The sequence below is a fragment of the Aptenodytes patagonicus genome, chromosome 2 (assembly GCF_965638725.1).
Source record: "Aptenodytes patagonicus chromosome 2, bAptPat1.pri.cur, whole genome shotgun sequence".
Classification (NCBI taxonomy): Eukaryota; Metazoa; Chordata; class Aves; order Sphenisciformes; family Spheniscidae; genus Aptenodytes; species Aptenodytes patagonicus.
The window spans coordinates 95948481-95975793 of record NC_134950.1 but is presented as its reverse complement, the minus strand read 5'-3'; the positions used below and the strand labels follow the sequence as shown (position 1 = coordinate 95975793).

The 27313-nt window shown below is 45.9% G+C and overlaps 1 protein-coding gene across 1 annotated transcript; it reads left to right on the top strand.

Moving 5' to 3' along the window:
* On the top strand, positions 1-27313 carry PXDC1 (PX domain containing 1). The gene is made up of 5 exons (XM_076330472.1): positions 1-399; positions 13793-13884; positions 14158-14275; positions 18208-18319; positions 25678-27313. Exons 1-5 carry the CDS (start codon positions 144-146, stop codon positions 25793-25795), a joined length of 696 nt encoding a protein of 231 aa, XP_076186587.1. The 5' UTR covers positions 1-143; the 3' UTR covers positions 25796-27313.

The window sequence follows — 27313 nt, the reverse complement described above, 5'->3', positions numbered from 1 at the left end:
GCCGTGCGGCGGGTGGCACCCCCCTTCTCTCTTCCTCCTCCTCCTCCTCCTCTTCCTCCTCCTCCTCTTAACTTGGCCGCGGCGGCGCGGGGCGGTGCGCTTCGCCCTCCGCCGGCGGCGGGGGATGCGCGGGCGGCGGCGGGATGGCCTCGGCCGTGTTTGAGGGCACCTCGCTGGTGAACATGTACGTGCGGGGCTGCTGGGTGAACGGGATCAGGCGGCTCATCATCAGCCGGCGGGGCGACGAGGAGGAGTTTTACGAGATCCGCACCGAGTGGTCGGACCGCAACATCCTCTACCTGCATCGCAGCTACTCCGACCTCGGCCGCCTCTTCAAGCGGCTCCTCGACTCCTTCCCCGAGGACCGGCCCGAGCTGTCCCGCTCCCCCTTGCTCCAAGGTTTGAGCAGCCTCCGCGGGCCCGGCCCTCGCTTCTTGGCTGGCGGGCGGGCGGGCTGGCTTTCAGCCGCTGCCGCTTCCCCGGGGGTGGCGGTGGCGGGGCGGGCGGGCGGGCGGTCCCAGCCGGCGGGGGGACGGGGGATGAGGAGCCGGAGCCGCTGCGGGACCGGACGGGGCGGAGGGGCAGGAAAGCTGCGGGGGCGTTTTGCGGTCGGAAACTCCTCCCGGGCTGTTGATTTCTGTTGTATTTTTTTGGTAAATATACGGTGGGGTGAGGGGCTGCCCCGCAGCCCGGGGGGGGGGGGGGGGCAGCCCCGCGGGCTCCGGGCTCCCGCAGGAGGGAGACCCCAGCCCCGCCGCTGTCCCCAGCTCCGCGGGGACGGGGGGCTCCGGGCTGGGCTGGGGGGGCAGAGGGGTCCCTGTTCGCGCTGCCCCTCCCCGCTGCCTCCGGCCTCCCCGAGGTTTCCCGAGGGAGGGCTAGGGGGGTTTGTTGGCAGGAGAAGGGCTGTAGCTGAAAAATCTCCGCATGTTGGTATGTTGTTTGCCACAAGGAGAGGGGGGAAAAAAAAAGAGGCAGCGGCGCTTGCCAGTGGACGGAGCGACTCTGGGAGCTGGCATAATTCCTCGCATAACTTCTGCAAAACAGGGGAATTGCACCGGCGGTTAGAGCCGTGTTTTCTCTTTTCGTTTCTGAGGTGGATTAACCCAACTCGGGGGATGTCGCCCATGCTCAGGCCTCTCTGTGCAGAAGCAGAATGTACCTATTAAGCTGTCTTGGGGTTTGGTTTTAATTTGTTTAACGTTTGGGGTATTTTTTAGATACAGTTACGTGTTTTGCTCTAAAATATTTCAAGTGTGTAGAGTGGTGCAGAGCATCCCCTCATCTGAAAACGGATGTGTGCGTAGCACTTCAGTCTCCCCAGTTGTTTGAGTAACCGCATAAACGATTTGATTGAACAGGAGCAGGGAGAAGCTGGTATTTTGTGAATGTTTTCCTCTGTGAGAGGATGGGGAAGTTCTCCCCCGCTCTCACTTCGCCTCACACCTCGCTAGTGTGACCCTCCCCTTGCAGAGGGTCTGCGTTTTGACATTCTCGGGGCTGGTTCTCCACCCTGCGTACCGGTGTAAATCCACCGGACTTATTTCTGGGCCCTACCTGTGTGACAGCGGGCTCTGTTCCCGGACGGGGGAGGCAGCGCCAGCGGGTCTCTCCCGCGCTGACTCGCCAAGGGTGTTTTCGGACGGGTGCTTCAAGTGAGACAGGTCTTTTCCTATTGTCCTGCCAGATCCCTAACCTCTGGTGGTGGGGTGGGGTGTGGGGGGGTTGTGCCTCATTTAAAAATGCTCATACCTTTCCCTCTCCTTATCTTCTTTCCGCCGCGGTCGCGGGAGCCGCAGCCCGCCCCCCGACGGGTGTCCCCGGGCGCTGGGCTTTTGCCCTTCCCGCTGCGGGGAGGTGGCAGCTCGGCTCCGCCGGCGCCGGGGGAGCTCCGCCGCCACTCGCAGGCCCCGAGTGCCCTCTGCAGACGGCGGGGATGGGCGCAGGGCTGCCGGGCTGGCGGCAGCCTCGCCATCCCCTTGCTGCCCGCTCCGGGGTGCGGGGTGGGAGATGCTTGCCGGCAGTGGGTGCCGGAGGGGGGCTGTGTCCCCCCACTTGGGTGCAGGCTGGGAATGGGGAAGTCCTCTTCTTCTGTTCCTGCAGATTCCTACCCCCCAACCTCCCCCAGCCCTGCTGTGTGCCTGGCATAGCGTGCTTATACAGTGTCTCATGCGATTAGGTTGCTGATCAGGGATCTAAAATATTGCGAAAATTTATTATCCATTGCGGGTGCCCTACCTAAAGTACTGTGAGCGTGATTTTTAGTAGTGCTGAGCAGCAGTAAATTCTAAATAACATGGCCTTTAAGTGTATATGGCACCTGGGCCCCGGCTTTTGAGGATGCTGGGTAGGTCTGGAGCGAGCCTGCCTGTGGCCTGCAGGGCACAGCACCTGCCAGGGTCACTGTGACTAAAATTTGACTTTCCAGGGCACTGGTAGTCCTTGTACTTGTTGGCTTTATGGGGCTCTGAAGAGTAGCTTGGCAGCTGGGCTGGGGCGTGTGCTGGGTCTGGCCGCAGGCAGACTCGGTCCTTGCTGGTCCTGGCCTCCTGCCCCTCCCAGCGTGCTCCTGCCTCATCGCTTAGGCACAGGAGCCCCTGCAGTCCTAAAGCCATTCTCATTCCTCAGCGCTTCTCTCAGGCGAGCGTGGTTCCTCTCCTGTCTCAAGACCTGCCACAGCTTTTGTAAAATATTAAACTGTTTTCACATCTCTCTGAGGCATCGTTTGTGCAGTTGGAACCAGATGGGATTATAGTCCCTTGCACTGGCTCTACTTGACACTCCCAGGTAACATACACCATTAGTGCATGAACAGCTGGGAAAAGAGTAAGCATCCTCAGCCTGCAACGCTCAATTCCTGCCTAAGACCTGGAGCCAGCAACCTTCACTTACCCTTATCTCAGGAACAGGCGTACTGACTTCAGTAGAATTGGGAATGAGCAAAGCATCAGTCCAGGATTTGAAAAATCGAAACCAAATATAAGCAGATCATGATCTGTTCAGCTTGGTGAGGGGGTGGGGGTTAACTTTGCAACAGAGACAGAATAAAAATCAGAAGTAGTTTCTAAGCAATCACAGCGCGCTTCACAATTTCAGTAATACTCTGTTTAAAATTACGCTGCTCCTGCTCTGAAGAAAATTACTTTGCAGAGTGTGCTTCTCTGCATAGAGAACACTTCATCATACCAGCATTTTAAAGTGACTGGCCACAGCCTTGTATAACTTCACAAAGTTGAAACATAAAAATCTCATTCAACTAAGTGGCGCTGATGCAAAGCTTTGGATGTAAGAAGAGATTGCATGGGGCATGTCCGGTCTTTACAAAACTCATGGGGTAAGCATGGTTTCTTAATGTCCTGTTTCAAAGCAGACGTCCTGCTGCCTACGGTGAAGCTCAAGATACTTCACCCAACCAAAACACCTGACAAAAGCACACTTGTGTGTGTGTTAGCATTCAGTCATCTACGTTTGTGTGTGAGTATTTTTATATACATACAAATGTATATGCATATGTATGTGAGTTTGTATATGTGTGTGTGTTTATCTTGGGCTTTCTGAAAGAAAGTGAGTATTACCTGTGCCTTTTATCTGGAGGAAGTGGTAAAATGTTGCAAACTAAATTTGCATTGCATTGAAGGACTCCAGAGTCCCTACAGATTTGCCTAAGGAGCATTAAAAGGACTAGCATTATCCTACAGCTCAGTCAAGCTGCAGTACGTTACATTTTAGGGATATGGTTGAGGAGTGAAAGCTTGAGCTATTTGATGTTATTAACTTTTTAAAAGAAGATTTTTTTTTTAAAAGTCAGCAATATTAGAAAGAGTTGGTTGTTACCATTATTGCTGGTTTCAGCAAACAGCTCATACTGAGCAGGACTGTGCTCTTTCTCTTGCTCAGCAACAGCAAACCACCCTCTCCTTTCCTGTCTCCACCCCTCATCCCCTTGGACTGACTTCCACAATGCTCCCTCTCCATATTTCTCGGGGCTGCTGCGTGCTTTGAGATTGCAGAGGAGAGGATGGGAGGTACAGTTTTCTGCAGTGGCTGTTCATCTTACCCTTTCTTTGATATGAGAAGAGGGGAGGTCCCGGGGGGGAGTATGGCATTCACACAATCTGGTCTTGTCTTTGATAACTAATAAGAACATGTGGCAAAGTGCACTCCCTGCATCTGGAGTGTACTATCATGCTAAGGGCCAAGGACGTTCAACAACACAAGGCATCTTGCTAATACGCTGGTAAACAAGGTTAGATATGTGCATACCTGCAGGGTGACTAAATATGATTCACTGTGATGTTACCAGTAACTTCCTAGTATTTATTTGTGTCTGAAATGTGCCCATCCCTTGCTCTAGGCTTATGCACAAAAGAGGACCACAGAAAAACACAGGCTAGTTCACTCTTAGCAGAGCTAGAACACAGCCTAATGTTACTAAACTGTGTTTCTATATGCAAAAAAACCAACTTTTGTGTTTAAATCAGTCTTCATGAGAAAGGCAGCACGATGGACTTAGAAGCCGACTTAAAATTGATGATTTAGAAATAGTTGCAACAGACCCAATAGACACTGGAAGTGAAGTATAAATCTGGAAAAGTACTCTTTTTTCCCCCTCCTATTTTCTCTAAATGTTACTTCTGAGGGGTTCTCATCTAAGATTTATCTTAGAACTTGATCCAGCTGCAGCGCAGTCAGCAGTCAGACACCTGCCTCTGACTTCAGTGTGGGCAGGGTCAGCCCAGTAAGTGCTGGACCAGGAAGCCAGAAGAGCGCGTCAGCAGCCTTTCAAAGTTGGGATTTGTTTTGCCCTTGGAGTGGCAGGGTGTTTTCTGGCAATCCTCCTCTGCCACTGTTTTGTTGCCTTTGTCATCAGAACAGAGGCTCAGATGCTCTTCCAATATCGCTGTTCATATTGTGCCTACGTGTAGTGCCTGGTCCTGCTCTGATACTCTGAGCTGTCAAGTCAGAAGCTCTCTTCAATCTTATAGATTTTTATTTTGCTAGATGGGCCCTCTCTTCCCAAAGTGCTCATTTTCCTCCCCCCTCCTTCTTTCCATGCCTCCTCTGACTCATTCTGCTCTGTCATGGCCTTTTTTCCCCTCGCTGTCCTTTCTGTTATTTTCTCTCTGCTTCTCCAAGTTGATTTCCCTGAGCCGCTTTCTGTTCCCTTTCTTTGCCTCCAGGTTTCCCTCACCAGCTTGCTGCCATCCGTGGTTATCTGTGGCTCTCCAGGACTTTTCTGTTGCCTTCTGCCTTGCTGGCGCTCAACCTCTGTCCATCCATAGAAGTTCTCCAGTAGTGGTGGAGATATCCTATAGAAACTTTGCATCTGTAGCTTGCCTCATAGTGTAGAGGTAGTCACTTCACCTGCAGCAGACCCTGAGCAGTCCTTCCCAGACGACTAATGCTGAGCTCTAGCTCTGAGGCTTGTGCCTGCCCTCCGACGTGGTTGCCTCATGTGGGAAGCAGATGACCGGCTGTTTTCTGTGTCTGAGTGGCTGTGCACCAGGAAGCACATGGGAAGCTCCTCCAGGGCTGCCATTGGAAGGACTCGCACAAAGCAGAAGGCAGTTCCTGAAGAGCCGGCCCAGGAGCATTATGTTTGCTTGCAAATGTCGCATTCATAACTTACAGTTTTCTATATGCTGCATTATAGTGGTGGTGTTGTTTACAAGACCATCTGGGAGTGTGATTTATGAGAAGAGGGAGCTCTACAGAAGCAGCATAGCGGTTTCCACAGACAGCAGCTGTTTCGGTGCTGTGACAATACAGATAAATACACTGCACCTATTGTGCTCTTTTCATTGTTGGCATTGTCAACAGTTCATTAGTGGAGCTTGCTCAGAGCTTCTGTCTGGCAGACAAAGGATGCAGCTCTTGGTTATCAGGCTCTAGCAGCGCTGTATAACCAAAATTAAGTTTGGGGCTTCTGGGTTTGTTTTTTATTAGCTGAATTTCATGGTTCATCAGTAATGATGGAGATAAATGAAGCTGGCTGTATCATTATAAAGCTAAGCACAAGTTGCCTTTTTGTGGTGGATGAGGCAATGTGTCTGAGAGGCTTTTGGTGGAAAGAAATGGAAATGAGGTTGTTTTTTCACAACGGTTCTCACCTGATAAGAAACCAGCGCAAAAAATGGTTGTAGGATCTTGCATTTTTCATCAGGCTTTGACTGCTTTGTTCGCTTTTATCTTGTGCTTCTTTGACATCTTTTTGTTTCTTGTGGCTCATCAGGCATCAAGACAGGGAGCTCTGCGGGGAAAGCCTGTCTGCTGAGTGCTGTCACCAGGAGGTGCCGTCTCCCCTCCAGAGATCCTGGGAGATCCCATAACTAATAATACGTGTGTGGAAAACCCATCTGCTGGAGGGTCTGGACTTTTCCACTTTTAACTTGCCTCCTTGTGCTTTGCACGGGTATTCAGGTGTGCCAGTCCTCAGGTGGTCACAGTCACAACCCCTGCTCTGGGGGATTTCAGTTGGACAGTTCTTTGGATAGGACTTTGCTCTGTCCATATTTTTACATCTCTTGCGTATGAACTGCAAAAGATTAAATGGCCTGTGTTAGAGCTAGGTGTGCGCAGTGTGGGCAGGGTTTTGAAAGCTCTCTCTCTTTCTGCATCTAACAGATTTCTCTCAGTATCTTCAATATGCTCGTTGCTACCTAGTGGGACTTCTAAAAGTATGGAGTGACTTACATGCACTTTGTGTACTTACACCTCTTAAAAAAACCTGTCCCTGTTTTGTTCCTCAACATCAAGTTTAAGAAGGGCAGCATGACACGTAACAAATTTCAAAAATCCACCTCCCTGCACCCTTCTTTTCAACTCCATCGTATCCTTTTAGCTGCTCCCTGAGTAATGCCACCAAGACGGATCTTATCAGTGATCTTGCATAAATAGTAAACCCTTTGTAAAGGCTTTAGAGACTGTAGTGACTCTTGTCATATGAGATGGATGAATTTCCCCAGGAAGGGAGGGGGCAAGTGTGTCTGCCCCAAGAGAGGGGTGTCATAGAATTAGGCAAGAGGCATCAAAGAGGAGTTGCCAGAGCTGCCAGACTAAGTCAGACCAGTGCTGTAGCTAGCTCAGAGATCCTGTCCCTAATGATGAGAACCAGATGCTGCAGAAGATAGCATAAATAACCGTCAGAGAACAGAAAAGTGACAGTCCTGGTCTCTAGTAATTGGAGATCTGATATCCCTGATTGCCTGTAATTATCTGCCCTTCTCTGGATCTTATCAAGCCTTTGGACTTAAGGGATTCCTGTGGTGTTATTTCTGCAGTTATTGAAGAAAAGTTGTGTGAAACAAGCTTTCCCATCTGCTGTTTTTTTGAATTTCCTGTTTTTTTGAATTTCCTGTCTTTACATACCACTGAGTATTCCTTTGTCCTTCTAACAACCTTTTATCCTATTCTCCTCCATCAGAGAGGAGGCTGCTGTAAGTGGGAGCTGTTTTGGCCTCCTCAGAGTCCAGTCTAAGACGGCTAATGCCATAGTTCCCAGGCAGTGAGGTTCAGGGAACATGTGTCTGCAGGGAGGAGGGATGCTACCAGGGCAGCTGCTGGGGAGGGGAGAGGCATCGTGGCCACGAAGCAGGGAAAGATGCCAGCTGAAGTGGTATTGGGAAGAGCCCAGCTCAGCAGAGGGAGGAAATGGGAAACAGTGCAAAGGAGCAAAACAGCAGAAATCATTGGGCTGAATTGCCACCTTTCAGCCCTGGTCCACATCCCAGCTGGGTAGCTTCAGTCCCTGCATGATTCTGTGGAATATCAGTCCTCAGGGAAATTCAGAAGTCACCTTGACATGGTGACATGACAGATCAGCAGCCTGATCTGACTTTGGACTTGGTCCTTCTTTGGATGAACCAAATGACTGCCTGAAATCTCTTCCACTGGCCATTATTCTGTGATTTTGTATACCTCCTCTCGTGGCTGGGACCTTCCTGCTATTGCTCCATCTGCATCCTGAATTGTGTGTGTGTGCACGTGGGTTAGAATATATCTGAGGGAAAGAAGGAGGAATGAGAGTACAAGATAAAAAAGATTGAGCACTGCAGTGTTAATGAATACTGTAACTGGGGAAAAAGAGCATATCTCCTGTTGAAGCCATGCAGTCTGGTCAGGAGAGAGAGCAGAGTAGCAGTCTCCTGTGCAAGACAGCTTATGTGTCTTCCCTAAAGATTTGAAATCCCTAACTGCTGCTCATGGGCTTGTGCAAAGAGATAAGGATGGGCTCAAGATCTGAATCTATAAGCCTTAAATCTTTCTTGCATTGTGGGTTAGCAGAACACATTAAGATTTCTCCCTTGATTTATTTGCTACTCCTTTTTCCACTTTGATATCTACTCTGCAGTCTTCTCACAGGGGATGGAGAGAGGATTAGGTGAGGAGGGCTCAATGCAATATTTTAATCTTCATGTACATACTAAAATACACAGCATTTAGGAGTATCACCATTCCATCTTGCACACATCTTCAGAAAGTACACCTTGGCTTCTGCTCTTGCTCAGCCTCCTATACATATTGAACTGATTTTGAGGAAGTAGGAGATCTCTTGGACACTCTTTGTTCCTCTCCTGACACGATCCTGAAGTGGAGTCCTTCAGACTGGAGAAATAGGGTTTGCCTACAGTTTGAGATCATGTATACATAGTGGCAACACATCTCCAGAAAAACAGACTTCTGTGTATCATCATTGAGAGATGGCATATGAGACATACTTCACTTAGGCATGAACTTACTCTTCCTTGGAAGGCACCAGAGGATTGTTGAGACAACGTGCTCATCGTGGACACCAACCATCAGGACTGCACTGTGATTTCATTACGAGCCATGGAGCACATGCTGTGATTCCTGTCCCGCTTCATTTGGTAGAAGCATGCAGCACATTATCTGCGGTTGTCAAAATGTCATTAGTTGCAGATTTGGTGGCTCACGTGGCAGTAATAGGACAGGCCTACCAAGGCTTTCATGTTGACATCAGGAATTGGCTCCCAGTTCGTCCTCCTCCTCTGCTGAGCTCGTTTCCTGCTTGTTGCAGCTCTGGGCCCCTCTCCCACACCGTGAGCCAGCGTGCCAGGTACGCAGCTGCTGGCCGGCGCTCTCAGCCTCCTGCAGCTGCTCCAGCACCAGGGTCCCAGAGCAGGAAGGATGCTGCAGGCCTCTCGTGCTGTTTGTGCCGTGTTTTTTCCAGAAACGTGTTGCTATGCGTAAAGTTGCGATGTACACGTGGTCTCAAACTGCGGGCGAATACTTTTCATCCAGTCTTAAGGACTCTGCTTGGGGCTTTTGGTCAGGAAAGGGGCAGAGAAGATGTCAAAGGGATTGCCCCCTCCTTTCTTAAAACGAGGTTGCTGACTATGGGGGTTGTGCGTACAGCAGAACCCTGCTAAGAGCAAATATCCTGCCACCCTGGGTTAGGCGGTGTGCCTGTATTGTCCCTCCTGTCACCCAGTGTGTGGGCTCCCTTATGCACAGGGTGAAGAAATCTTAGAGGTTTGTGGTATTTGGCAATATGATTTGTGGTAAAAAAGGAGCCAGTGGGACTCCAGTTTACCTCAAGCCCTATAAACATAGGTGTTTATGGCATTTAAATCCCTTGAAGTGATAGCTGATTGTCCAAGCACAGTACGGGTAACAAGACAGAGAGCAAAATTTTCCTGGGAGGAGTTTGCGCATGTTTTCCATTAGCGGTCAGACAGGGACCAGGGCAGAGGAAAAGGCATGAGAACAGCCTTTCACCATGACCTCACGAAGAGATTTCCCAGCTCTGATCTCAGCTCTGTTGCATGACTGAACAAGTGGAAGAAAGCGCAACTGGTTCCAGGCTGCCGGTTGCTTTATTGGTGTCTTATTTTTATTTTATAGCAAACTGTCTGAATAAGGGTTCTTGGGGTCTAAAAGCCCCAGATGGAAAAATAGGTACATATTTATGGTCCGTGGGCAGAGAGACGACAGCCTCAGGACATGTTGTACCTGCTGTACGGATGCTGCATACGTGGCCAGTGAGTCCTGTGCACTCCAGGTGCATCCAGCTTGTGGTGCATTGGTGTCAGGGTTAATGAATTTTAGAGGTTCTGGGGTCTGTCTGCAGAGTCAGCTGGCATGTGCCTCGTGTCTGTTTGTCCAGGTGTTTCCAGCATCTGGAGATCCTACACCAGTGTCTGGCTTTTTTATTTTTCTTCTTCTCTGCCTCGTCAAAGCTTCCGAACAGGGTAAAGCTGGCAGGCAGAGGAGAAACCCCGACAAAGTGAAGAATAGAGACAGAAAACTCAGGTGCAGTTCTGTGGCTCTTCTTTACACAAGTCCTGATTCCTGCTCAAGCTTAGTCGGGCTACTTGCATGAATATGTAGTGCCTGGGTGAGAAAGGTGTTTGAATCGGGCATCCCAACCTGCAGTGTCTTGCTGCTTCTGCTGAGGCTGGGGTTTCCTGAGGTGAAGCCTTTGACAAGAGCTGTTTGAGGTATTCCCCGCTGCTCACCTAATTGTGCTGGCAAAGCGGAGGCAGCCCTGTGTTGCGGTGTGGGAGAGGAAATGAGTTGCAAGGGTGGGTGCAAGCACCTTAAACCAGTGTTGCCACCAGTGTTGCCAACTGATTTCACCTCGTGAAATCAGTATTCCTCATGCACGTATGTACTATGGTTGATGGCAGCAGCCAGTTAGCGAATGCTGAAAGGGAGCGAAAGGAAGGACTGGGGCCTCCGCTCCTCTTGGCTGCTTGGGCAGGCAGTGCCTTGCTCCGGGTAGCGTGGCTGTGGGGTTGTGAGCAATCCCTCGGGTTGTGGGATTGTAGGCTACGACTAACTGAAAACCACGAGGGCATCTGTTAACTCTTAAAAACAGACTTGTAGAATTAAGATAAATGAGGGCCTTACAAACTTTGTGACTATTGCAGAAGAAATTACAGGGTTCAATATATATATAGCCAGTCAAGTGGTTTCTGTGTATTTGGACTGTAGACATATGAAAAAGAAGGTTTTAGCCCAGCCAAACTGAATTCCCTGTACAGGGAATTCATGTAAGGTCAGCAGCTTTACACCCCAAAGCTGTGCATCTGTAATCATTAAGCACGTATATAGGAAGCTGCCCAGGCAGATGTATCACTTACTCTCCTTCCTACGCCGTCTGCCTTTTGGTTTTGATATTACTAAAAGCTTCAGTAAGGAACAGTTTTTATTGTGTCAGATGTTACAAGTTGTCTGTGCCAGTTTCCAAGTGGGAGTGTGGGTTTGCATGGCTGGTGCCTTTCCAAGAGCTGGAAGGAGGAATATACCAGGGCTGGAAATTCCTGGTGAATGCAAGAAGCTGTAAAACCTCCTACTGGGTGATCTGTGACAGTGCGACAGGCTGACGGCCTTGTCTGACTTCTCTTGCTGAAGCATAAAAAGGCCGTGTGGACCTGCAGATGCTTTCCCTGATTACTAATGAGAGAAAATTCTGCTTGGCTCAGAGGACAAATGCTCAGTGTTGTTGGTGAGGTGTTTTTTTCCTCCCTTTTCCTCCCTTTTCCTCCCTTTTCCTCCCTTTTCCTCCCTTTTCCTCCCTTTTCCTCCCTTCCCCCCCCTTCCCCCCCCTCTTTTTCCCCCCCCTCTCTTTTTTTTTCCCCTCCCCCCTCCCCAGTCTGAATATCTTCATTTGTTTGAGAGTATCCCTCTTCCTGGTAAAATACTAGTTTCAACAGTAAATGCTTATTTGGAAAAGGGTCTGAGGTCAAGGGCGGATTTGAGAGAGAGCAGTCGAATGCCGAATCCCGCGTGGGTCAGCGATCAGGTGTTTGCCTGGAAGGTGGTAGCTGCAGTCAGGCAGTCTCTGCTCTGGCCGTGTCAGTATTTATGCGGACTGGAGCAAGACCAGCAGGAGAAGTGGAGGCACCCCACGGTAGCTGGCACCGGGGTGGCTAGCTCTGTTTTCTCTGATGTGGGCTACGGCAGGGCGACAGCATGTTTCTAACGTCATAGGTGGGTGTCTGAGCCGTGGGGCCATTGACAGCTTCTTTTTAGGGAAGATGAAAACACTTTTTTTGAAAGGTTTGAACTTCATTCAGATGTGGGAGGGGAACATATTTGTGGAGGGGTGAAGCAGATCCACCCAGGCCTTCTCACACCCAGTAGTTAGGAAGATGAAGGGTGCTGGTCTGCAATTCAGGTCTGTAACGTCAAGCACAACCCACCTAATATGCAGTCTGTGGACCCATGCAGAGGCGTTAATTTGCGTTTACAGCCTTTCAGAGAATTTCCATGCAAAACTACCCGATTGTAGTGTACGGCAGTCAAAGCAGGATACGCCGCTGCCTTCCTTATATGCCTGCTGGTATGCTCCCCTCTGCTGTCATAAGAGGGAGCGAGCTGTACCGGGGTGAGGTGGTGGCGATGCCAACAAAACCAGGCAAAATGAGGGACTGTCGAGCAATAGAAAGGCTTATGTAACCAGACGACTTTTGTGGGACACCCATCAAGTAAACCTGGTTGCTCCGGGGACAATCTCGGTTTTATTTAGAGCTGTAATTGGAGGAGAGCCGACAGCTTCAAAGTCACACTTTTGTCTGGAAGGTTTGTGTGGGATCATATCTCGTTGGTAACAAACAGCAAGGGTTGATGCAGACTGAAACTGTGGATGTTGTCCTCACACTGTTGCATGTTTGATGGCTCTTTCTGTATGTTTGCCTTTTGAATAGGGAGATGGAGATGCACTTAGAGTTTAACACAATTTTAGTGTATTGAAGTGGTTTCTCACACGCTGCTTTGCAGATTTTTAGTTTTGGTGGTTTTGATTTATTGGGTCTTTTTCTGCTCCAGCTTTTTGTATTCTTTTTTTTACCAGTGAAGCTTGTTAAATTTAATAGTCTCTTAGGTATTTCATTTTCATGCGTGTATTCTGTTCCTTGGAAAAGCTGCCCAAATGTAGAGGTGAAATGATGATTGGGTTAGAAAAAAGTAGGTTACAAAGATCAGAAATAAAAGGGCTGCTAGAGGGGTGCAAGATTTTTGGGGTTTGCTTCTCCTCATATTCCCTATATGTGCACATAACTTGTGCTATATTTCCCTGAGTCTGCTAGAGGAGAGAGAAGTTACAGATGTCCTGCAGGTTATACATATGAAATACGGTATTACAGTTGAAGATCCCCATATTGAGCAATTCAAAATTAGAAGCATTGTAATGCATCATTCTGGACACTGGACAGCAAAATTTCCATTCTAATCCCTTCTGCAGCACTGTGATAATTCAGTGATTGAAAAAAAAAAACAACCAAAAAGTTGTTTTGCACTTGAAGAACATGATACTGAGAAATCTTCCTTGGCCCGCTCACTGGGGCTTACATTCAGAGAAATACAAGACTGCTCTCAGAGTCTCTTGTTTAGCTTGTGTTTAGTCTTTTCCTCTTATCTGTGGGTTGTGGTTTTTGGTTTTCTTGGGTTTTCTTTTGCTTTTTATTGACAGAAAAGAGGATGAATCATGGTTCTTGGAAGCAGAAGACAGGCTGATTATCACTGCTGGAAATGCTGTGTAGTGAAACTGTGGGTGAGGGAGTAGGTGGTTCTACTTCTGCTCGTCTTGCAACTCCTAAATATGATCATAAACAGCTGAATTTGTGTCAGGCTTGCAACTCTTCTTGTAACTACACCCACCTCAGTTTACGATACACGCTTTATCATCAGTGTGGGTTAAAAGACATTTCTGGGAGGCATGATATCTGAGGTCATTCCACATCTTCTTGAGCGGCTGCTTCTGGCTGCTGAAGTGTGTGTGCACATGAACATGTGCTTTTGTCTATGCTCACATTGTTTACTTTGTTTCTAGGGCTCATCACAATAAAAGAAGCCCATGATATAGAAGCCAGACTTAATGAAGTGGAAAAGCTTCTGAAGACTATTATAAACATGCCCTGGAAGGTGAGTAAGCCAAGTTCCACATTTAGCCCAGCTTGACTCCTCCTTGATGGTGACACGCACTCTCATGCAGATTAGAAAGTGATGGGCTTTGCCAAACTCTAAAAGAAGCAGCAATTTATTGAGCATCTTGGAGAAGTGCTGAGTGCCAGAACCGTGTAATGACGTCTCCAGGCTCCTGCTTGTAATAAGTCTTTCTGTTGTACTATGAAGGGGTGGAAAGGGAGAAGAGAGACAAAGTGAAAACGGATGTCTGTTTCTTTTTCTCTTTTTAAGTATTCAAGATCTGAAGTCGTCCTCACGTTCTTTGAGAGATCTCCTTTGGACCAAGTTCTAAAAAATGACAATGTCCATAAGATTCAGCCAAGCTTTCAAAGTCCAGTTAAAATATCAGGTAAGAGTTGTTAGCTTCCTACATTTGACACAAGAATTACAAAATGAAAATGACTTTATTTGCTGTTCCTCCTATTCTTTCTCCACCAGCAATTCAAAAGAGAGTTCTCCACAGTCTGCTTTATAATATAAAACATATAATTAGCCTTGACATAATAGGCAACATGCATTCAGGCAGTAAAGTGGCAGATGAAACTGAAGGCTGATAAATGCAAAGAAGTGGAGGTAAGGAAAATGCAGTCCTCACTATCGTCACATAGGATAGTGTTGTTACCACTTAGGAAGGAGATTTTGAGGCTATTGATACAGTTCTGTGAAAATGTAAGCTCAGTGCCAAGCAGTGAGCAAAACCAGCAGTGAGAATATTAGATATTATTAGGAAAGGAGGGGAGAACAGAAGAAAGGAGCAGCACGCCATCTTGAATACAGTATGCGCAATTCTGGTCTCTCCATCTCAGAAAGGATATAATAGAATTTAAAAGCATACAAATAAAGGACAAGGATTCAAATTGTTGAACAGCTTCTCTAAGGAAAAGGTTAAATAAAGAAGGACACTTCAACTTTGAGAAGAGATGACAGATGACAGGGGATATGATGGAAGTCTACAAAGTTGTGAATAGGAGTGGGTCAATTACCCTGTACTTCTCATGAAACAAGAACTATAGGTTATCCAATAATGTTGACAGACAACAGGCTTTAAACAAACAAAAGAAAGGTTATAATATTGTTTTGTTTCCATACGGTGCACAGTTACGGAGTGGAACTCATTGTCATAGGATATGGTGGAACTAAAAGCATAAATTACTTCAAAAAGGAATTAGGCAAGCAAGTGGAGGAAAAGTACATTGAGAACTGTCACGAGTGGAGACATAGGAAGTTTCTAAACCACAGGTTGCTGGTGGGTAGAATGGAGAGCAATATTACTCTTATCCTTGCCTATTCTTTCCACCTTTCCCCTTTCATCTTCAACTGACCGTTGTTAAAAGGTTTCTGAACTTTTGGTGTGCCTGGTTTTGTATTTCTATACTGAAACATTTTGTTTGAGCCTCATGGCAACTGCTTGTTTTGTGTCACCAGAAGAGTTTATTTCAGAGAGTGAAATAAAGTTAAATACTACATAGTACTCCAAGGTGCATGAAGTGTTTAGCATGAAACTGGTATCAGTTTTCTTAGGTACTAACAGTATATCGGTTAATGGCCAGTCAGCGTGTCAACATGCTAAAGGTGTAAACAGTGTGTCTTAAGGATCGATCTTATACACAGGGTAGACTTTTTGTAATTGATCCTGAGCGCTGTTTCTAAGCGAACTGGTCCTCTGTTAAATAAATACTCTTTTAATTAAATGGTAAATGGTTTACGAGCCCACCAATAACTCTTTAGAAGTGTACTGTGTAATACAGAGCCTCAGTGAGAAGCGTGGTCTTGCCAGCCCATCTGGGCTGGTCCCTTCTTGTAGGGCCCTCCGAGCCCAGGCTGCAGTGCAGCACGGGAATTGTAAAGAAGAGCCCCCGGGGCCCTACTGCAAAGTGGGGTGACGTAGGTCTGGCTTTCTGGGAGTGAGAGATAGGAGCCAACATGTGTGTCTCACGCCCCATCTGTGGCTAGGGAGGTTTGGATGATGTCTGGAGTCGGTGTGGAAACCTCAGGTAAAATTCCTCATGTGTATGTTCCTGACATTAGTCATCTTCCAAGGGCTGAACGTGGTTACTCACTTTGCGCCTGAACGCCAGGACGTGTTCTCAGCACTGACCCTTGAGAGCATATTCACTGGTTTTGTCTGAAATATGTTGCTAGTCTGTGAGACCGGAGCTGCAAAGTGGGTCCTAGCACCTGCCCATTATGAAATGAAGGATCCCCAAACTATATGCTGTAAAAATGTTTCAAAGGGTGGCTTCTGTCAGCGATACCTTGTTCTTTTTGCAAACAGGCAAATATCGATAAACGTATTTGGAATTGCATTGGTTAGAAACTGCAGTGTTGCTCTAACTTGGGGCTTTTTGCTGTTTGGAAGGGTTTCATATAATTTTTGTGAGGGTGTGTACCCCCTTGGGGCACACATACTCTGTGTGTGCATGACTGAATCTGTCACGTGGTGGGTACACCAGAGAGAAGACGGTCAAGATGAACCTAAATTCAGAGTAAGGGTGCCTGGCTGATGGACAGAGGCTAGCAGCAAAGGGAACCCTCCTGCCAGCCTGTATGTAGAGGAGCTGTGGAAACCACGTTAGCTGAATAATAACATGTTTTATTTTAATTCTAAATCAATTTTGGTAGAGACAAGTCATACCTAATTAATTGGAGGAAGATTTTCCTACCTGCGGAGCCATCCAAAAACATCTTGTGGTAATTAGTTTTATCATTTAAGTAATCATTACAAAGAATTTAAGAACATAGGCGGAAATTTGATGATAATTAATATTTGCCTCATCTGAATGTCGCACACTGGAAATGGTTTCCATGTCTGGTGGCGTTGTCAGTAGATGGCAGCAAATGTTAACATCTAAAGCAGTTCACACAGCAATGAAATGCTGTAACTCTTAGGTCATGTCAAGGACACTAGGAAAACACTGTGGTATTCATGTTAGTCATAGTGCAGCTTTCTACATGGCTTGCAGACTTAGAAAAGCAGGCAAAAATGTTTTGTATTCTCTGAAAAAGCAAACTATCCCTCACATGGTCCTGTTCAGAGTGGTAGGTGATGGGGAAGACGGAAAGGGCCGCCCTCTTAGATGAAAGCTGAATTTGAATTTATGGTATAAATCTTATACTGCAGTACGATGTTGGTTCAAGATGAGTCATGACTGAAGTATGATTCTACTGGGATTCAGTGGTTTTTTTACCACCCTAAACATATTCTGCTAAAGTGAGTCGCAATAAAATACAGACAAAGATTACTTTCTCAAGAAAAATAGGGAAGCAAGTTCTAGCTTTACCTTAATGTAGGAACATGTAAATGTACACTTAAAAAAATTACCTCTCTTCTTTTTCCTCTCCTGCTCATTACTTGAACTGTATAGTTGAAATTGGTCTGTTTGAGGCAAGGTCTTAGGGGTTCCCTGTACATATGTTGTGTGCCTACAATATTTTCTGCCACGGACTAATTTCCTTTTGTTTGTGCTCATAATGAAAGGCTGTAACACAGGGTCCTCATACCTTGAGGCAGATCATGAGTCATCCCACTTAAGTCAGTGCTGATTTATAGAGAGGTATGTTCATTTTGTGGTGTCCCTAGCGTCATCTAAGATTGTGTGACTGAAAGAAATCCTTGTGACTTGCCTAGTTTTCCTTTCCATGTAGCACAGATGTGGATTAACTTCTTATTCACATCAAATACTATTCTTTAATTATAAACTCTCCCCATGGTAGCAAGTCAGTGGAATTAGGTGTAAATTTTAGCTATTCTGGATTGGAGGTTTCTTACACAGTGAGAAACAAATAAGCAGAGTTGAAGGCAATGTAGAAGATGGTACTGCTTTACATGACTTAAAGATGGCGGTTGTATTAACTTGGAAGGTCACTTTTTATTTCCTTTTTCCTGTCTTTTTGATTTTTGCTTAACTGGCTTAAGCCTGGGACTGTCTAGGAAAAATACAATTATGTTTTGGTAGTGGTAGGTTGCAATATATGGATGGGCTGCCATTCTGCTAAGGGTGATGGGAATTTTGCCACTGGCAATAACAGGGCTGAAATGCCTCAGGGCCTTGCTTCAAATGCTCTGTGTCATGAATTGATTACATTAATAAAATTGCTTAAGCACTGGCAGTTTGCAGATGTAAGAAGCTATGAAACCAACTCTTCATTCCTGCTTTCATGTGCAGATTTTCAATGTCACACACACATCTCAGTTCATAACCATGTCAACTACATATGATATGCGTTGTTTTCCAGCTTTTTTTTTTGATTTTCATCTTGTTTTCTTTCTTCTCCCAACAGAAATCATGCGATCAAATGGATTTTGTTTAGCCAACACTGAAACAATAGTCATTGACCACAGTATACCCAACGGAAAAGAGAAGCACCTGGATGTAGATTCAGCAGAACACTTGTAAGTGAGGTTTGTGCATGAGTAATGCTGTCAGCTTCGGGTAGACTGTAGCTTTCCCACCCCCCTAGCAAAATGTTATCCTCTGTCTAGGACCAACACTTGTACAGCTGTCATTCTGACTGGTTAAAGATTACTGGGCCTGACTGCTAACGCTTTACAGCTCTTTCTATTAAAATGGATAAAATGGCTGTTGGTGAGAATGATTGACCCCAAGGAGCCCACTCCTCTATGTATGAAAAAAAGCTGTGGTTATCATAGGAGTCCTGCCAGGTGAGAATAGAGGAGTTTTTTCTTTCTCTCATGATTGTGATGAGAGGTGGTTTGAGCCCAAATTTGGAATCTCAAACATCCTTACAAATGGAATATCCTACTACGAAGGGTATGCTTTATTTGGGAAGCAAAACACCACCCTTGGAGGAGGGGAACACACCCCTGAACGTAATCGAAGGAAGCTCAGCAGCTGCTCAGATCCTGCGGCATGCTGGGACTTGGTGAAGCATGTGCATTTCATTAGGGGAGAGGGAAGTTAGACTAGTCTTATTTGTAAATTCTGCCTCCCAATGCATGTAGGTATTGTGAGGTCAGAGACCTGTAACCAGGAGGGCTTTCATGTAGGTCTTAAGTTAGTGACTGTATTGACAGACGGGTATTGATGGAAATCTGCTCCTACAGATTTCTGTCATAGCAGGTGATTGATATTTCAATGAGCTTCAGGTAGTGCAGCATTTAAATATTTTTAATGAGAAACATTGACCTACTTTCTCATTAGAGCAGTCAAAATGATGGAAACAGAATACTAAAAGCCTTATGGAGGCTTTATCTTTGAATGCAGCGCTCTGTCTTGCCACATTTGAAATGTGGTCATTGCCAGTCTGTCGAAAGGTTTAGAGCTTGACAAGATTTTGTCAGGGGCTGGAGTGTATCTCTGGCTCCAGTGTAATTTCTTGAAGTCTTTCTATTAACTTATCACTTAGTGTTTTGAACCTTGACCTTGCTAACAGCATTTAAGCTTATAAGCTTGTATTAATGAGGCTGAAGCGACATGCTGGAGGTAATTCTGTAACGCCAATGTCTGGAAATTAAAGTTGTCATAGTTCATAGTGGATCACTCTTTAGTACTGAGAGTGACAAATTATACGAGCAAATTACCAAAGAAAGACTTTTCCTGCCTTATTTTGATTACTTAAAAAAATTTTGATTAAAAAAAATTAAAATCTAGTTTTGATTTTAAAAACGTGCTGCAGCCCAAGCAAAACTTACTGGTCTGGGATAAGAAACTGCCATCATCTAGCTGTCATCCCATTGAAGTCAGAGACTATTAAGACCAGAAAATGCTAATATGATAAAAACTGTATGGTAGGCATGGTTTCCCAGAAACTGTGGTGGAAGAAATAAATCTAGGATAACAGCCTGGCTTTGGGCACTTGTATTTTAACTTCCCTGAAGGAAGTTAAATCAAGAATCAAGAAGCTAATAAATTTCAGATGTCTGTTTTACATGGTGCCCTAAATTTGCCCATCCTGTAGCTGTATTTTATAGCTGAGAGGTAATGGCTAGGAGATAATGGCACTTGTGTAGCACAGCTGTTGTGTAAAAATTGAGCTTTTTTTAAAAGCAGAAGTTTTCTATACTGTTGCTTTAAATGCAGATTAGTAGCCCAGAAAGGAAGCTTTAAAATCTTTCAAAATCCTATGCAGTTCCTTTTTGGTCTCTCTGAAATTGGATTTACGGGACTGGTGTTTTCTATTCTGAAATCAGAGTTAATTCCTTGTGGACTTGTATATCCTCAGATGGGAACTTTTTCCTTCCAGCAACATTAAACTCTGTATGACTTTTGGGTTTTGGCTGCTGATGTACTTGAATCAGATATTTTGCAAAGTAAACCTGTATTTTTTGGAGAGAAGCACTTGCAGCTTCAGCAGGTAGCATTCATTCCCCAAGGTCCCGCTGCACTGGTAAGCTGCTGTAGCCTGCAGTGCTACCTACCCAGTGATCCATCAGCTGAAAAGTCTCATACTTGTTGCAAAAGAAACTATAGCATTTTTGCAAGTTGGAGTTCCTTACTCTGTTGTTCTGAAGTAGTTGCTTTCTGCTTCCTTCATTTTCTCTCTAATTTTACTTGGCAGTACACCATACTGTTGCAAAATGTGGTGAACCCAGTGTGCTCAGCATCCACGTGGCATAAATAGTCCTTTTATGCATGGTTCTTGGAGTACTCTGCAGTCCTTTTGAAAGGAAAGGTGGTAAATAAACACACTCGAACTTATGCTTTGGTTTTGTTACAGAGGTGCCTTCCCCTGCCAGGGCTGTTTGCACTTCTGTCTTTTAGGCCAGCAGCAGAGGCTGTGGCATTGGACATGCTGCCTTTTTGGCAAACTCACTCCAGTACTAGATGTGCATTTTCAGGATGGTGCTACCATTGTCACAAGCATCTTGCAGTCCACGGGAGAGACTTTCACGGGTGGCGATGCAAAAGCAGCACAGAGGTGGTGAAGTTAGATACAGAACTTTTCCAGGAAAATGAAATTCTACTCTTGACAGGAAAAGAAAATGCTTCCCCTGTGCTTTTTAGTCTTAGATGGGAAGAGATTTGTTCAGGTACTGCTTGTACATAAGGTGATGAGAGGAACTGGGCTGTTGTCTCACACCATGTTTACACTGGGGTTCCTCCTGTGAGTTAATGAGAAGCATCATGGAATCATTTAGGTTGGAAAAGACCCTTAAGATCATTGAGTCCAACCCAACATCAAGTAAACCTAACACTGCCAAGTCCACCACTAAACCATGTCCCTAAGTGCCACATCTACAGGTCTTTTAAATACCTCCAGGGATGGTGACTCAACCACTTCCCTGGGAAGCCTGTTCCAATGTTTGACAACCCTTTTGGTGAAGAAATTTTTCCTCACGTCCAATCTAAACCTCCCCTGGTGCAACTTGAGGCCATTTCCTCTCATCCTATCACTTGTTACCTGGGAGAAGAGACTGACACCCACCTCGCTACAACCTCCTTTCAGGTAGTTGTAGAGAGCGATGAGGTCTCCCCTCAGCCTCCTTTTCTCCAGGCTAAACAACCCCAGTTCCCTCAGCTGCTCCTCATAAGACTTGTTCTCCAGACCCCTCACCAGCCTCGTTGCCCTTCTCTGGACACGCTCCAGCACCTCAACGTCCTTCTTGTAGTGAGGGGCCCAAAACTGAACACAGTATTCGAGGTGCGGCCTCACCAGTGCCGAGTACAGGGGCACGATCACTTCCCTACTCCTGCTGGCCACACTATTTCTGATACAGGCCAGGATGCCATTGGCCTTCTTGGCCGCCTGGGCACACTGCCGGCTCATGTGCAGCCGGCTGTCGACCAACACCCCCAGGTCCTTTTCTGCTGGGCAGCTTTCCAGCCACTCTTCCCCAAGCCTGTAGCGCTGCATGGGGTTGTTGTGGCCGAAGTGCAGGACCCGGCACTTGGCCTTGTTGAATCTCATACAGTTGGCCTGGGCCCATCGATCCAGCCTGTCCAGGTCCCTCTGCAGAGCCTTCCTACCCTCGAGCAGATCAACACTCCTGCCCAACTTGGTGTCATCTGCAAACTTACTGAGGGTGCACTCGATCCCCTCATCCAGATCATTGATAAAGATATTGAGCAGAACTGGCCCCAATACTGAGCCCTGGGGAACACCACTTGTGACCGGACACCAACTGGGTTTAACTCCATTCACCACAACTGTTTGGGCCCAGCCATCCAGACAGTTTTTTACCTAGCGAAGCATACATCTGTCCAAGCCATTAGCTTCTATGTACCTTGATTCCCTCTTCTTCCTGGTGAATGTGAGCAGCAACTCTAATGCATTAACAGAGGTTAAAATGATAAAGAAGGTTGTCTTACAGCACAAGAAGCAGGCCCTTGTGAAGGACAGTGTGTCTGTCAAGGTACTTTGGGGAAAAAAATAGCAAGGGCAGCAGTTTGGGCATTTAGGAATCTGCATGTCCATAGTAGTTTGCAGAGTTTATTTTGGGGAAAAGACCTATTGGTAACAGCACAAAAGTATTTTGACTGTTGGGTGTCCTATACAGCTGCTAGCTGTAGTAAACAGTCCTGGTTTATTAGGTTTGGTTTTGCATGAGCACTCTAGAGCTGTGCTTTGCAGACTTCTGTGCCCACACTTCATTTTTGGCAGCAAGGAAAGCTTTCTGTGTAACCACAGCATGTGAATGCCACTGCTTTGTACCTCACATGCTGCTTGTAGTACCCTATCAGTGAGGCTGAAGAACCACAAAACCTGTGGGGCCTTCCAGTTGTAATAATCTAGTTTTATACAGTTGACATGAGAAGGAAAGCAGAATCTGAATAGCCTTCTTGACTCCTTTTCTGCTTTCTTCGTTCTGTCTGCCCCACTGGTATTTCATAATCTGTTGTTTCTGGATCGCTAGCAGTCTGTAAGACAGCACAACGTGATCTGTGAAATGTTTGCAAGATACTAAGTCAAATCCCTTCTGCATATGTTCCCACACATGCAGGCAAGCAAACAGCCTGGAGGGAGTAAAGAAGAGGGCGGCAAACTTTTTAGCAGGGCCTGTTGTGACAGGACAAGGGGGAATGGCTTTAAACTAGAGGGGGGTAGATTTAGACTAGATATAAGGGAGAAATTTTTTACGCTGAGGGTGGTGAAGCACTGGCACAGGTTGCCCAGAGAGGTGGCGGATGCCCCATCCCTGGAAACATTCAAGGTCAGGCTGGACGGGGCTCTGAGCAACCTGATGTAGTTGAAGATGTCCCTGCCCACGGCAGGGGGTTGGACTAGATGACCTTTAGAGGTCCCTTCCAACCCAAACTATTCTATGATTCTGTGATTCTATGAGTAGAGGAATGAGGGTAATAAACATTCAAAGTTCAGTTTCATTTCTGTTTCATTGTAAGTAAAGAGCATAGCAACAGCACCGCAGGAGAAAATCCATGAGTTTCTGCTCAAAAAACGTTGTGGTCCTCATAGTTAAAAAAGAGATGAGAAGGACCAGGTAGGGAGTGTGGAAAAGACAGAGCTGTGTCCAAACATTGCAGGATGTATAGACCATGCTATCCAATAACCCGTGATGCTTCTAAAGAAAGTTTTGGGGAGAGATGGGAGTGGGAGATTTATCTGTTTGTTTACCCTACCACTCTTCTTCGGCTCCTCTGAAATACCTAACTCTTAGGGCTGTCTATGGTGAGGTTAGAGGGATGTCTGCAGTTGCCTCACTTAACTGAAGGAGTCTAACTAGTTCATGTGTAGGTGAGATGCAGTTTTAAACCAAATTATTTTAAAGCTTCATCTGTTTATCTGCTATTCAGAAAGCTGAAGTATGCCAGCCTAAAAAGGTGTTAGAGACACGTCCTGTAGCCAGAGCTAGGTTAGGATTTCTTTTTCCATCTTGTGCAATTTTTCAGTTTCTATTTAATCTTTTTCTCATTCTATCAGAATGAATGCAAGTTCTTTCAAAATATTAAAGAGAGAGTGTGAGAAAAAGAAACCTGACAGTTCTTCAAGTCCCTTGCTTGAACTGAGATGAGGTTTAATTCTTGGCCTGCAATGACTGCCTTTAACTGCTAGGCTATCTGGGAAGAAGTAAAATGTTTTCTTACTGCAGAAATTCAAGCCTCCTTGGAACGGGAATGTGTGTAACTGAGGAAAGTGTAGGTTTTAACAAGTTGATGCCTTCTGGTTGAGAGCAGACGTGAGGTAGTGGGTAATCCTTGCAAAAGTTCAGGTTGTAACACAGGAGTTAGGAAGCGGGAAGGAAAATACCAAAACAAGTGAAACTAAATTTGGGAATCTCTTTATATTTGGATATTCTCTGCTTGTCAAAACCTAAATCTCGTGCCATGGGGAGGACAGCAAGGCTCTGGAGGAAGGACACTGTAGTCATTGTTTCCTATTTGTGTTAGACATTTGGCCTCATACAAAAGCCAAACCCAGAGAAGGTACCTGTGAAGTGAAAGGGTGAGAGTCCAAGTTCAGATGGGAAACAAAGGCAGTTTCCTTTCCGCTTTTGTGTGGGAACTGAGGCATTTCGTGTTGCTGCCACATGCTGTGAGAACAAAATGGAAGGATGTGGTCCTCAGCTGCATGATTCACCCTTCCAGAGCTCACTTGCTGCTTCCTTCCTTCCTCACTAGTAGCTTTGAAAGTCAGGGGTAACAAGATTATTTTCTTGCCTGCACCATGGTTCTCATTGGCCTATGGTTTATTCATATACACATGGATGTGGGGAGGAGGAGGTGTGGATGGGATCAGCTCTGAGTACTTTCTGTGAAGATTTTCAAATACCACAGTGGAAAGCTATTCTAGACTCATATAAATCTCATTGTAGAGGTATTCAGAATTGCCTGACAAGAAAGGCTGTGTCCCAGGAAATCATTCATTTGTTAGTAGGAGGGGAGCCCTGGGGCCTGAAATCAAATTAATAATGTTTTTGATCCGGCTCATCTTAAATGCAATGTGGTAACCAGTTGTCATGAGATATGAAGTTCAGGTATTATAATGACAAGGGCTGTGAAGAGTCAGTGTCATACTAGAGAGGAGTCATAAAAGTCCCTTTTAGTGAAGACTGCTATCTAAAGAGATAAGAACTTGCTCTCCTAGTATGCTGCGCAGCTGTGTTTTAGCACAGTTTTAAAAGGGAATAGCCATCCTGTTTTACTGAAAGCAAAATCTTCAGCCCATTCATTTCCATAGGTTATAAAGAAACAGGCTTTCTGTTTATTTAAGAACATGGAGAGCAATGGTTTCCAATCACTTCTCAACTTTCTCTAGGACGTGTGGAATCTTGGCTTATGAAACTGACAGTAGATGCCATTGCTGGTGTCTCCAGTAGGTTATGCTAGCATAACGATATGTAGGCTGATGTCAGAGAAACTATAGCTTCATGATTCGTAGTTGATCTGCATGGACCTTCCTTGACAACTTCTAGTATGAATTCGAATTTCGGGCTGCCAAGGGAGGGAGTGAGATACTGAAGCTTTGGAAAAAGAGTTGGGACTCTAGATCTTTGTCTTGCAAACTGAGCTTCACAAAGCTGAACCTGCAAACCAGCATTAGAAATACTTCCACTGCAACACTGCTCTGGTGTGAAGCAAGTCCACATATTACATTTACTCAGAACTTAACTTGAAGTATCAGCAGAAGCATTCTTTCCTGCAGCCCTTTTTCCAAGCAGTCCCCTCACAAATGTCTTTTCTCAAAATTTCCAGGGGTCAGTCTTTAGATAACCTAGCCTTCTCCCTCTCCCTCAGTACTTTTCTTCCAATACCTTTGACTTTGATTTTCTAAATGAACATTAATGACCTAATGCCTTTTGGTGGTTTTTTTTATTTATTTATTTCTCCTTAGGTTTGAAAGTGTTAGTGACTTTACCTCAGAACTAGAAGACAGTGATGATCCAACAGCTTATGTCACCAATTTGACATACTACCACCTGGTCCCATTTGAGACTGATATTCTGGACTGAGGCTGCTCAGTAATGCAGTCAGCCAGCATCCGGCCAACCTCTTCGTCCATAGGCTCTGCTATCTCTGGCATTGCATCTCTGTGAATAAGGCGGTGCGGGCAAGACCAACAGCGGAGAAGTTGCAGCAGGTAGGCCACAAAGCTGGTTTTGCAGTCTGGCCCTCCGTTGTGTGTTATGGAGACATCTTGTAAGGACGTAACTGCTTCGCTGTTGACAACACTCGTTTTCCATGAAAGCAAGGCAGCAGAGGCATCTTGGGGCTCAAGGAAATCTCTACTATGTCCGTGGGAATTGCCACTCCGACGCAGCCATCGGAAACTTGTGCTGCGGTACGCTGTCACCCATGCTCCTTGGCTTGCAGTGCAAATTGAGGCTTCCTCTTTTAGGATACCATCAGAAACTTCCCCAGATGGCGTGACCACACTTTTTATGCTACGTAAGCAAGAAGGTGAGCAAACCAGCTGAATTTTGTCAGTTCCCTCTGCTGTTGCTTAACGGAGGTCTTGCGGGTCACTTTTTGCTCAGCTACCGGAGCCTTACACAAGATGTCAGAAATACCATTGAGTGCCTCCAGGAAACAGAACACATGAGCTGACCGCTTTACTTCTTTTAATCACGGGTTTTATATAATCACTGAAGAGGCTCTTTCCTGGAATAGTAAAGCAGACAGCAGCTGGCATTGCAATGGACTGTGTATGATGTTCGGGTACCCGTATGATTTCAGAGGTCTGGAAAGCTGATGGGAAAGCTGAGCTGCCAAGCCTAAGAAGGCTCAAGGCTATGGCAGGCACTTGGATATGATTTTTTTTCATGTGGACCAGCAAACGTGAATGGTGCTTACAGTTGTTTATATCAGAGGGATAATTCCCTATGCATATTTCTCCCCAGAGGATGGGGAGGAAGACAATGAGATTTATGTTGTGTTTGGACTGAAAAAGAATGATAAGCTACAGTGTGTCTACAGTGGTAGGAAAAACTACTCTCTCCACTGCCGGCCTGGCTCAAGGAGTCTGTCTAGCTTTCTGAGATCTGCCTGCGGGGCTGGGTGCAGGCCTCGTTGTCATGTAATGCCGTGGATTTCAGTGGAGGTAGGACAGTGGGAGCAAGAGAGGGATTGGACCCTGCAGCCTCTTGACTACTGGGTAGCGCAACGTTAAAATCTCCTTGGGGCCTCTCTCTTGCGGAGCGCTCCAAAATCCCGGCTCTCACTGTGAGTGCTCAACACTCGCCAATGTGACCTTTCATTGAGCTTTTTGCGATCTGTTTGCCAACATGAATTTGAAGGGATCGAAATGAGAAGGAATGCATTTTGGACTTGTTTCTTGGTAAAGGGGCGTGCTTGGTCCTGGAGAAGTTGATACAACTCCCTTCTGCAGACTTTTCATTTCTATCTATAGAATAACAGTCAAACAGAATTTGCTAATGTAAATAATAAATTATTGAGAATCCTAATTCTTTTACACAGTATGTTTTTAAAATATATTTTAATGAAATAAAATATAACTCACCTTCAGTACA

Excerpts from the sequence above, each read along its gene's own strand:
- PXDC1 (XM_076330472.1), top strand. The coding sequence starts at position 144 with ATGGCCTCGGCCGTGTTTGAGGGCACCTCGCTGGTGAACATGTACGTG. Across the intron at positions 14,276-18,207 it reads AAGTCCAGTTAAAATATCAG|AAATCATGCGATCAAATGGA; the intron begins GTAAGAGTTGTT and ends TTCTCCCAACAG. Across the intron at positions 18,320-25,677 it reads GTAGATTCAGCAGAACACTT|GTTTGAAAGTGTTAGTGACT; the intron begins GTAAGTGAGGTT and ends ATTTCTCCTTAG.